At 55.8% G+C, this 12503-nt stretch overlaps 2 protein-coding genes across 2 annotated transcripts; both read right to left on the bottom strand.

Annotated features, from left to right (window-relative positions):
* Positions 1-1429: 1429 nt before the first annotated feature.
* On the bottom strand, positions 1430-2819 carry C8Q71DRAFT_728181 (uncharacterized protein; the record flags this gene model as incomplete). The annotated part of the gene is made up of 2 exons (XM_047921929.1): positions 1430-1572; positions 1697-2819. 2 exons carry the CDS (start codon positions 2817-2819, stop codon positions 1430-1432), a joined length of 1266 nt encoding a protein of 421 aa, XP_047772793.1.
* Positions 2820-4878: 2059 nt separating this feature from the next.
* Positions 4879-6279, bottom strand: C8Q71DRAFT_891021 (uncharacterized protein; the record flags this gene model as incomplete). The annotated part of the gene is made up of 9 exons (XM_047928662.1): positions 4879-4968; positions 5010-5039; positions 5066-5131; positions 5161-5542; positions 5563-5595; positions 5684-5761; positions 5783-6013; positions 6034-6110; positions 6160-6279. The coding sequence occupies 9 exons, from the start codon at positions 6277-6279 to the stop codon at positions 4879-4881; spliced, it is 1107 nt and encodes a 368-aa protein (XP_047772794.1).
* Between the last annotated feature and the right edge of the window lie 6224 nt (positions 6280-12503).

A 12503-nucleotide genomic window follows, 5' to 3' on the forward strand; every position in this document is an offset into this window, starting at 1 on the left:
CCGAGCCGTCTCAACGCGGTAAGGCCACCTCGCCGCAGGCAAAAGTCCTAGCGATCCACACCATCCACACCCCCTCCGCATGCGCACGCCAGATAGACGTTGACAGCACATGCGGACGCAGATGCGCGTGCGCGTGGGCCGCCGGTGTCTAAACCTACCTTATAAGTCCCCGGCGTTCCCATCCCAGCCGTGGTCCTCCACGCCTAGAACTGATCTCGAGCATCGATAGCTCGCGAGCGGTCGCGGAACTGGGCACCGCACGACCGCTGTGTTGCTTCAAGTTAGCGACATAGCGCTAGCCATCTGTCCGTCCGCCCGAGCCTGCCGGGCGTCAAGCTCTGAAGCTTGAGTGGTAGATTGGTAGATTTGCAGGACGACTTCGCGAAGGCGTCTCGGGATGGGTGAGTTGTCCTTCCTTTTTCTGTTGGAGGAGGGCCTGACGTGACGGGTGTGCGTGTGCGTGGTGGGTGATCACGATGCGATAGCGGTTTCGTGTGGGTAGGTTACTTGCGCACTGCTCTCGGCACCGCGTTTGTTCTGCTGTCTCGCGGGCTGTATTTACCTAGCTCGTCTCCATGTTTACCAGTTCCCAGTGAGTACATGCAGCTGGTGCTATTTCCATATTCATCTGCGTACCTGTCTAATTGCCAATGCAGACCGTGACGCGGTGCCTCGTCGAAGAGCGCGTTCATCAAGCAATAGCAATGAAGAAGCACGCCGTCAGAGGTAATGGGCTTTACCCGCCGCTTTCTTCATAGAACTCGCGAACCGATGGCAAATGGAAATGGTGATTTCATCGGCCCTCATGCATCACGGTGGAACTCAAGACCTTCTGCGCGAGCGTTGTTTGGCGCTGCCCCTGGACCTTGCAGTTTATCCCCTGAAGCTGTCAGAGATGAAACGGAGGTTCACCTTGTCAACGCGATGTGCTTCGGGAACTTCTTCCAACTGTCGGTGTTGTTTTGCTCCTGGAGACGCTGATATCGTTATGGTGTCGCTGACAGCTTCTGCCCTCAGACGTTGTCTCCGTGCAAATTGAAGAACGTCTATTCGCATCGCGTAGTGCTGTGCCTGACGCGTGCACGTCACCTTTTGAGGCGTCGACGTCAACTGTCTATGTCAGTACGGCGCGCTCGTTGCGCCGTTGTCCTGGGATTATGCTATTGCTATTTGCCTATTTGAAGGCTCACAGCCGTCACCTACATAAGTACCGCTCTCCGATGTTGTTCGGTGGATCGGTTATGGATATGAAGCCCTGCCTGAGGACCACCGGTCCCGTAATGCATCACAATTCGCAGACCACAAGCCGCATCCGAGTCTTCCATGCCAGTCTGACTCGCCCGTTGTATTCCGTGCCTTCGCATTACCTGTGCATCGCCATCAGGCGTCGCCAGACGATCTCCCGTACCAGGACACGTCAATGATGCTCCTACAAAATTCGTCTAAGTCGATCGATCCCAGCACCGGCACGACGCATCCCGCCCTCCAACGCTTGACCAACTTGCTGCCAAAACCACGCGACCTCCATCTGTTCCTTCCGGCAAGTGTTCGCACCGCGCTCCAGCAGTCGTTCTCCGGTACACCGTGACACGCGAGACTCGATGCTCGTTGCATGCTGTTGCTCCGCCCGCTATGCGACTCGCCCGTCGAATGCTCAGAGAGCGGCGATTCCTGTTGTCGTTCCGCGTGCGCGTACTGGCCGCTATCGTCATACTCCCGTTCGTAGCCCGCATCGCACGCTCACGCTGAGTAGCCGCTGCCTCGAAAGCGTCCACCACATTGGCAACCCCGCATTCATGACCGTCCTCGCCTCCAGGCAGCACTCCCAGGCGCGTAGTTGACCAGTAGCGCGACGTTAGAGGAACCACGGCCTTGAAGCGGCGATACAGTGAATAGTCGAGGCAATGATTCTTGAACAACATGGATATCCGCGGCCCTACGGCGCCGGCTGCGACTCCAAGCAGGCTCCCAGGCTTCGAGCTCGATGATAGCTGCGCCGCGGCGGACTCCGCGAAGCCAGGTCGAACCGTCTTCTGTGTATCTGCAGGGCTGGTAGTCGCCTCGGGGTCTCCTTCCCAGGGACGTTCCACGACTCGCTCGTCTATCCTCTCGTCCGTGACCGTTGCTTGTGGACTCTCGACCGCAGGACGCCTCGGACCCATCGCCACCGTCCTCCTCATCGCCTGCAAGAAGTCGGTGAGCGCGTAGCCGCCTCGACGCTGGCTGACCGCTGTGATCTTCCTTCCGCCCACCGTCGTCACCTTCCCCTCGAGTCCCGCCTCACCCTGGCTCGCTACCCCACTCCTCGCCTTGTTCTCGCACGTCGTCTCGCCCTCGCACCCTCGCGCTCCGTCCTCCCGGCTCGTCTCCTCAGATCTTGCGTCGTCCATTCCCCTCGCCAATGGTTGTTCCATCCGCCCAGCCTTGATGCCAATAAGCCCGCGAGCTGTCGGTGTCCGCCCTGGTCTAGATTCTTGGTTCCCGGCTGGCCCGACTCGCCCGTGCGCTGAAACCGCGTACATCGCCCCGACGAACTCATGCACCGTCTTGGTCGCAGAAGTCTGAGAAAGTGGGAACATCGCCACCGGTGGCCTCGTCCTAAGCCTGCCAATCCCGCCGTGCTCGCCGCTCGTCTCGCTAACATACTCCATGGCCTCCATGAACGCACCGCTCGTGAAGATCGTCCTCTCGCCAGTCACCGGTCGCCTATCCTTCGCATGTATCGAAAGACGGTTCATCGAGTCGAAGAAGCTCCGCAGGGAGGGGGTTTGACAGGGTCGCAGAGGAGAGGTTATCGCGGCCGTAAGTCTCGCGTCCATGGTCGCGTCGTAGCTCTCGGGACTCTGCTGTCCTCGTAGATAGTGAATAATGAATATGTTGATGATAAATTGCGAACCACTGCGCCGTAGCCCGTTCGCGATGAAGCAAAGTCGGAGGCGAAGTGGAGGAAGCGAAGAGGTGAAGATTACACCCCCTCGCGGTGGGCTCCAGTTGTGGGACTGGGACGTGTGGTGTGCACGTTCCGGGTCGCCGAGTTCGTTGAGGGGGGTCTACCCGTCGCTTCCGGGGTGAAGACGGGGAGGATGGGATAGTGATGGTGGTGGTGGTGGTTCTCGGTCGACTCGTACGACAAGCAGTTGTCGGTCTGGGGATAACGACGCTCTGCCACTGTTGCGAAAGGACCCCGACGGTTAATAATATTCAAAAATGAATCGCAACGGCGTACACTCAATGCTTCCTTAGTGGCAGTCTCCACACCACCGCATGCCTTTTGACATCCCAGCAGCTAAGGCCAACAATATGCATGAACGTCTGCATCGAGACATAGAGGTGGCACAACACGTACACGACGCCGCGGACCATATAACACACCAACAGACGCATCCCCGAGTCCAGTCAATGAGCGGAACGTGGTGATATGTCATCGGAGGCGTTCGCAGAAACGGTTTCCGCTTGGCTTGGATGTGGTAGCGTGCATAGGAATATCCAGCAATCTGTGGGATGGGCGTAATCAAGGACGGTAAGGAGAGCGTGGTAGACATGTACGTACAAACTTCGCGCCGAAGCCATAACTTCACTTCACGGGCTGTACAGACTGCCACTGCCAGGCGGTAACATACGTAATCCATTCGATCGGACTGTCGGCACTGGTTGGGAACGTAATCCCTTCGGGAATGGTCTAGTAGTTCGTTACATATGATGAATCGTCAGAACCCCTTGCCAAGTAGGTGCTACTAGGGGAGGAAGCCAGGCAATTCACCGAGTCGCTGTGGAGGAGAATGTAGCCAAAAGTTTGTAAGACATGTTATGCTGGCGAGAGACAGCGTTCGAAGCGAGAGACCTTTATAAGGCCCTAGCGACTGAGCGAAGCTGAAGGCATAGCTAGAGGCTGTGCCGCGCCGACATCTTTGGTCATCCAGAAAGAATCGCAGACTATCCCCGTCGTCTAAGCAACGACAGGACGAAGGCGGTGTGGCAGCATTCGGAAGCCAGTTGTGCCTGGTAGGACAATGACACTGCCAGAAGCGGAAGACAAGGGTGAAAAGCGGCGCATTCCATGTAGGGAGGAGGCGCTCGTACGCGTGCAAGGAAGAGGCATTCTGATTGGTCGAAGGTTGATTGAGGCCTAGGTGCAGGCAACACCACGAAAATGTTGCGTGTGCCAGCAATGCATTGTAGTCCCTTCGAGCACCTTGAAACCGTTGATTGGCATTGTTCATGATCATGAGGTCATATGTATTTGCCACCGCCGGATCACGAAGTGTTTCAAGCTGTTTCACGATCGCGAGCAGCAACCTGTACAACCGGCCGCGGCCAGGTACAATAATACAATGCATGCCTACCAATTGTGATACCAGTTTGTGCAGTCCCGGGCCCACGACTCCCGCCTGGCTCCACTATTGTTCGCGTGTCGGAATGACTCGAATTAGTAACTATTGCGGACAGGATGAAAGGGAAGTCCGACACTGAAGACCTGTCGTACGGCATACTTCGCTAGCCTGTATGCCTATACACCAAGTAGGGTGCCCCTCCAGAGGGTCCATGTTCACGGTGTCGTCCGACGACGGATCCGCATATACAACGTACCCGCTCCCGATCATCATGCTGTGAAGACATTTCAATCTTAACAAAAAGAGAGAGAGAGAAGACAGAGATCAGGCGGAAAAGAACGTTGTAAGCATACGCCCTCGCGTGTAGCTCCCGAGACGTAGACCTAGTCACACGAGTTTGTTCAGCAAGTGACCGGCGTGTTGTACGCCATTCATCTCAGACATTTTGTATCAGCCAAAGGACGTATCATGCCACCGACCCATACGCTGACCCGACACCCCGGCGCACAGTCAAAACGTACGAGGGCTTCGACCGACGCATGAGACATTAGTCAACGCACGAGCACGGCAGCCATTGGTAGGTAGCCCAACGTCGGCCTTCTTTCTGTCCTTCCCGTACGCTACAACGGAAAGGAGTCTAGAGAGCGTGCTTACTATGGTCTCACCCACAGGATCAACCGCGTACAGATTGTACGCAGACATCGCCGACTGCTCGAACAAGATATAGCTCCCACGAGCGCGTGTCCTTCCATCGGCCAGATGCCCTGCGTAGAGTGCTTCTTGACATTTTCGTGCAGCTTCTGTCCGAATGGCACATACACGCGCTGACGAGCTCCGCCCAGTGCTCGGAGGACGAACCGGGGTAGTCCTGGGCCTGCGACACGTGGACGAGGAGCAACGAGCACAACGCGCAGATGTAGCCTGTCGCACGCATCGCGGAGAGGCGCGGCGCATACATGAGCGTGCTATGCACGGAGGTTGAAGGGCCATTCCCGTTGGCAGGGCCGCCTGAGACGGAGAGCTGAACGTGTAAGTGTTGTCCTGCAGGTCGCACTTCCTTCTTCCCTGGTGTGACGCGCGTGGGGAGGCGAAGGAACGGTGACGTGCTGAGCCCACACTTGAGTATGAGACATTCATACCTATCGCTCGTCTTCCCCGGAATTTGCGCTGCAGGTAGGACCTCTGCTTCCAATGTCGCACCAGGTAACATGCTAGCTATGGTCAAGAATACTGCAGTGTCTCGTCGTACTCCGCAACGTACATCCTCCAGATTGGCTGCAAACCCTCAGTCAAGTGCAACACCAGTGGCTAGCGTAGACTCACTTTGCAACGTAGGCATGATCGCCACTAACGAACTGACCCTCTGCATCCTCGACGCTCTTGACATCTTCGACACCGTCGTCGGAGAACCCGTCGTAGGCGAAGATGACCTCGACGAGGACAACAATCACGCCAGCGGCGGTGCTGACATACTACTACTCCGCACGCTCTTACCCAGCGAGTCCTTCCTCTCCGGAGGCACAGGAACGGGCAACGGCTCTAGCTCCCTCGGGATAGGCTCCTTCAAGAACTCCGGTAGAGCGAGCAGAGCAGTCAGGTTCTCCATCTGCATTTTTGCTCGGGGACGGCCTCGCGCATGAAATCTGGAAGCGTCAAGAGCACTTCTGGGTGCTTTACCTTCACTCACGGCATGCTCACGGACGGTGTGAGGATGGTATCTTGTGAATGTAGTCTTCCCGCAGCGGCATGCCGCAGGAGTGATTCGACGAACGCGTCTCGCTGTTGCACATGTCAACTTTGGTCACCCAACGTGCAATGCACCACGTACGTTCTCGACTCGGAGATCCCGCTGCCTCGCCTGCTCGGGCTTCCTCTGCAGCCCGCCCTCCAGAATGACTGCCTGGTCTGTGATTCGCCTCTCAGATGCTCTCCCGATGAGATTCACCATGCTCTCCAGCTCCTGAGCGGCGCTGGGTTCCCTCGCGCGCTGCTCCCCCCTGCGCGCCAACGCCCCTCCATGACTCGCCTTCTCAAGCTCCTCGACTGTGCTCTTCCTCAGGTCTACTCACTGATTATGCAGCTGCGGCGCGACGAGGTAGAGACGGTCAAACGCCAGGGTGACGGCTTCGAGGTCCATCCGCATTTTCTCGCTAAGGGCCGCCGAGCTTCCGCGCTCCAAGATGCTGGAGGTGTCCGCGATGGAAGCTTAAGAATTGCTCGCCTTCAGGCAATCCGGCTTCGTACTGCGGAAGACCTTCGCCTTCCAGGTGGACGTCGTACCACGCAGCTTCGTAGTCTGGAGGCTGCTCGGGAGGAGGGTGACTTGTTCGCGACCGACATAGTGACAAAATCCCTCGAGTTCTTCAATCATCTGTGCCCAGACGCTACCAGCCGCACAGGAGACACCACGCGCGAGGTCGACGTACTAGTGTCTCGGGCGAGCTGCAGATCCCTCAATTCGCGGCGCAGGGCGGCGACTGGGTCTGCTGCAGTATTGGAGGGCGTACCACTGCACTAGGAGGCAACACGCGTCAATATAGACGCGGAGCGAGGCTGCGAGGCGGTGAAAGTGTCCAATCAAGGATGCCAGTGGACAAGGACAACATCCTGGGGTGGGAAGACGTCCGAGTCTGTCAGTCGGTTCGCTCGTGTTTGCAGTTCGCGGACACTGTCGTCGCTCGCTGTCGAGAATGAGGGCTCAGAGGACGCGCCGCGCCCGGCGTCGAGGGCCCGGAAATTCGTTACTAGTGTGTACAAGGAGGACGAAGGCGGCGTCCTGAGGCCGGGTGAGGCTGGGGAGCGCGGTGGCATGGAGTGTCGGCGGTCTGGTATGATGGGTCGCCATTGCGGTGTGCGAGAGTAGGTAGTTAAGAGTCGTTATACAGGAGTTTTGGACATTACGATAGAGGGCATCACATCCTCTTACGGCGTGTCAGCAAGCGTCTGCACGCCGGATGTCAACGACGGACTCACGGAGAGAATTTCACCATGCCGCACCTCGCCCACTACCGATGGGCCCTTCACCCGCAGCATCTCTTGTGTCCGCGAGATGTTCGCAGAACCGTCGGAAGTTCGGAACTAAGGTCTTGCGAGGCCGCATGCTTTTGGCTAGCCTCTTGCGTAGCGTGCCAATGGTTGTGATCCAGCTATAGGGACTCGGACGCAAGTTCGTGCAAGAGCTCCTCTTGTTCCTTCTCAGCGCGGGTGAGAAATGGTGTCGGGACGCTACTTTGCAAGTCGTCGCAGAGACGGCTCTCATTGAATGGTGTGGCCCAGTGCTCTCCCTCTCATAAGTTCGCCTGCATGCTCGTTTGACCGCTGTCCCGCTGAACCTCTTTCCTGTTGCACTCCCATTCACTCAAGTGCCGGCTCACCGGCTCGCCCGCGCAGTTCCGCGTCGCACGCATCTCGCCTGGGCCCCAGAAACATCGCATTCATGCGCACGTTCTTGATATCCGGCGTCTTCATGGCCGCGCAACGCTCCTCGAGGAGTTCTTGGCACGAGGAGAGGAAGGAGGACAGGAGGTGAGCCGCGAGGAGGACGCCGATCGTGACGAGCGCTGCATCTTCGAGGGCGATGCTCACAGGATGCGTGGCCTCTGGCCCCTGGGGGAGCAAGAACAGTCAGAATGTATGATTAAGCGATGTATGCGGACACTGACCTGCCAGAAGGCGAGATGGAGCGCTGCCGGGCCCGGTGGTGCTAAGGCTGCCGCTGTCCTATGTGTCGATGTGGCGAGCGAATGATATGCAAGATACGACAGTTGATACTCACTAGATTGGGTCATCAAGGTTTAACAATGTTATTAACAAGGCAAGCTGGAAGTTGGAACGAGAGCATTGAGCTGCGAGCAACGCGCTTTGATGTCTGGCGGAAGGATCACGTGCCATGCTTACTTCGAAGTCCTCTGCGGCCTGCCGATCGCTTTCCCCTTGCGAAGTAGTGCTAGTGACCTTCGCTCACCCAACGTCGACGCCTTGTGTATAGCCGTGTGCGCGCCCGCCGCCGTGCATTCCGCGTGGCTGAACACATTGTACCACCACTCGAACCTCGACGCCGCTCGGCACCCATATTATATATGCCGAACTGTGGTACGTGCGGTCTCTCTGTCGTTCACTGACGCGTCTCTCTATTAGACATATCCGCACTGTGGCACGCTCGAGTACATGTCGTGGACACTATTCACGGCTGATTGTCACACAAAATGACCACCTGCGGCCAGCACTTTCAATTCTAGGCGGGCCATCAGACCAGCGTAGTCGTACGCGTTCCCAAGCTGTCGTACAGCACGCAGCGGTGAGTTGCTCTCATTTGTCTCACTCGGTCCTTGTACTCGTGACTGTCTGGCAGTAGTTGGCCCTGTAACCTACGACGCCATGCGATGTGAAGATGTCTCGACGAGTCCGCGACGCGACGCGAAGATGTCTAGGTGGCCGTTGTACACGAAGTAGTAGGTGTCCCGTGTCGAGTGCTACGTGTTTGCCCAGTAGTAGAGATTGTGAATGCCAGGGTGTATTGAGCAGCAGCCCGACCCCCTTGACCGGCCGTAGCCCGCTTGACCGGCCGTAACCCGTTTGACCGGCCGTAACCCGTTTGACCGGCCGTAACCCGTTTGACCGGTCGTAACCACCCGCTCAAACGGGTCGGTACCCGGCCTGCGCAGCTCTAGACGCAGGTAACGCATAAGTTGTGAGTCGAAGTGCTATTGGGCAGTAAATCAGTAACTTACCACATGGCATGTGAAGCAATGACCTCGCGCCGCACCTGGACTCATGGGTCAATGTCCATCGAAGAAGTGTCTGGAGGAGGAAGAGGGGTTGAGGGAGCTGGTATGATCCATATTGACAAGTATGGGTACGAAAGGCAGAACTTTGAAGCTAAGCACACCATTGCTGATGGCGGTTGGTACAAACGGGCTTGTAAATGGTGCACTTTGTCATTCTTCATGCACAGTGCACGTCAAAACACAGAAAGGAGCTAGTGAGGGATAACTAGGATAGCGTGAACAGCATGCGCAGGGACAGAGGGGGAGAGGGAGGTACGGGACGGTCGAGCTCAGGATGTACCTAGGTCTACATAGGGCTCCGCCCTCAGTGACCCTAAAGGGACGAAACAAACAAACAAACAAGGATAGCGTGAGGAGAAACTATCCAGAGTCCAAGTCAAAGCAAAAGACACGTGATAGCAAGACACAGCATAAGAAGAATGCATGACGGCAAGCCACAACAATAGCGAGGAACAGTGATGGTCAGAGTGAAGCATCTGCGAAACGCACATCAGCATAAGCACAGTGGACAGGATACCAATTACGGACACAAGTAATCTCAAGTGATGCAACAGCATACTTGTTGCTCACTTGCGGTAGCAGAGTCATGGGTAGTGCGGCTTCTGATGACATCAGTACCCAACGGGCCACACTTGAGTTGGCACCGCCTCATTTCCTTCACGATATTGACAAATGTGTCGTAAACACCCCACCCCCGTTTTGCGGAGGTTTCCGTTATCTCCACGTCCAATTGCCGTGCATACTGACGGATAGTATCGCGAGAAATGACACGCTCCCGCTCCTGAGTAAGGGGTATGTCAGTGAGGGACAAGATGGATAAAGGGGTGCTGACTAGATCTCTCTTGGCGGCTGCAACAGCAATCGCAACCTCCTGCTGGACATTACTCATGAACCAAGCACATCAACAATAGGGACTCGGAATCACTCACATTTTGTGGACCCTTTAAAGTCATAATGTATTCTTTGAGGTTGACTACATCATGTAGTGATTGCTCAAGGGTGACACTAGAATAGTAAGGCAGTGAGGAAAGAAGACACTGAGCTGAAAGAAGCTTGGTCTTACTCAAAAACCAGGATGAAGCCATGCGCATCCTATAGAATAACAGTCAGAATGATGCAGAGGTGCTATTCATGATGCCATACCCTGATTTGGTCCTCATCTATGTCCTTGAGGCCATCTATGCCAGGTGTATCAACTACTTCCAACTGATCATGTCATTGAACACAATGCATACACAGCATGAAGCCAGTCACAGACCTTAACAACACTGGGATTGATGTGCAGTTGGTGTGTGTACGTATCTAACATCTGTCAGCATACCTGTAACAAGATGCAAGTGCAGCGAACTCTACCATGTATCGTAGGCAGGTAAAGATGACTGAACACATCATAACAGAGTCGACTGATCAAAGCAGTCTTACCGACACCACTGGCTATTGAGACTTGATTGAGACGGCAGAGCAACAGTGTGCAGGAATGAAATACCTCCTAGGACGAGTACTCGATAAGACTCCATGTGGAATGAAATGAATGTGGGGCGTATGATAGACAGCGGAAGACAAGGCGTGACGGGGCATGTCACCGACGCCGCCTCGAAGACCACCCAGATTTAGATGCATGTCAAGGGAATCAAGGGAATCAAGGAAAGCAAGGGAATCAAGGGAATCAATGGGACGGCGCCGGCCTCGCGAGCACACGAGGAATGCTTACGTAAAATCAAGGAGATCAATATACTCAACCAACGAACGGTTACGCGCGTACCTACTACCAAGAGCGTACGAACCGTACTTGATTGGTATCTGCGTAAGTTAGCCCCCGAATATCATCTCCGCCACTCATGCGCTCTGCAGCGGACGCAAATCACCGCGCGTCAAGGCGAATTTCCACGCCGGATGTCTGGAGGAAAGATCGGATATCCAACGTATAGTCACCAAGTATCCGCAGCGGAAAATGGGAGGAGATCAGTAGGAAAGCGTCGTTTTCCAACGCCTTTCTGACGCCTTTGCTACCGCTTTCCGCGGTATCCGCACGCACCCCGGGATATCTGCACGCCGCTGTCAGCCTCCACTAGCGCTCACTCGCCGTTCCGGGAGGATCGCTGCGAACAATACATGGATCATTTCGATGTAGTGAACAGTGTTTGCTACAGGGTACGGCACAAGTGTGGTCATCAAGCTCAATACACGTCTCCCGGTCTCCGAGATGGAGCTTGGCAGCTGCTCAATACTGCGCGCGGACTCGGAAGCCGAGTTACTGAAATCGAAGAGTCAAGTCTACTATTAGTATTCTGCAAGTGTCCACGCACCGCGTGGTGATGCCCAGACTGGGACTTCGAGATGATTCATTGCTTGAATTCGACTTGTGAGGGACCAAGGGAGAAATTGTATCAGAATGTTGTGCTGTTCTGAACGAGCCATGAGAAAAGTTCACCGCACCAATGTTACAAACACTACACTTGCGCTCGCCCCCATCGTCTTGCTGTTCCGGCTGACCGTCTCAGTCCCTGACCGAAATGGGTCGAAGAATCTGCAGGGAACGGAGGCAGAGCGCCCGGAGCCACCGAAGCGTCCTCGTCTTGATATGGTATCAGCGAAGTTGTCTAACGACATAAGGAAATGCCACGAACCGGATGCAGCAAGGGCAAGAGGGTCCTATGTTTGAGCATGGTATCCAGAACAGAGAGCGACGGCGGGGTATGAGGAGCGATGCAAGAGACAATGAAAGGAACCGCCACAAACCAGATGCAGTGAGGACCCGGCCGTGGGCCCGGGCAGTTGTGGTGGGTGCCAGAGTGGCGATCATCAGCACTGGGCACGTCGAGCGATGAGCTAGATGTAGGCGCGGCGCAACGGTCAGTCGAGGTTAGAATGGGCACGTCGGAGGCGCCGCCGTGCATGCCGCCATGCCGCCGTGCAAGACACCAGGTACGACCTGTAGGCCGTACCGGGGCGTGTACCTACGATGTTCGTGGTCAATTGCATGCACGACGAACTGTGTTCGTCGATACGCGTATAGGCGTGGACACTTGCAGATGGAGCGGTGGCGGCGGCGAGGGAGTGGGTACATCCGGTGAGAGCGTACCTTTAATCTTCGAGCCTTCATGCTCCTCCTGCTTGTTCGCCCCGTGCCATTACAAGAGGGTTCTATGCTCGAGAGTCGAGCATGGTAACCATGACAGAGAGCGACAGCGGCCGTTGGTGAATGAGAACACCTCCTCGTGGCGTGTCTGCGCCGTGATATGGGAGTCCTGATCATCAGTTTCATCGAAACAGTCGCTTAGACATACCAAGCCTCAATATTCATCGCGTAACTCAGCCTCTGTGCTGGATTCCTGCGCATATAAGTACCATCCCGGTGAGTCTTGAGTTCATTCGAGCTTACATG

This window comes from Rhodofomes roseus, assembly GCF_022264815.1.
Source record: "Rhodofomes roseus strain CIRM-BRFM 1785 chromosome Unknown C8Q71scaffold_40, whole genome shotgun sequence".
NCBI classification, from domain to species: domain Eukaryota; kingdom Fungi; phylum Basidiomycota; class Agaricomycetes; order Polyporales; family Fomitopsidaceae; genus Rhodofomes; species Rhodofomes roseus.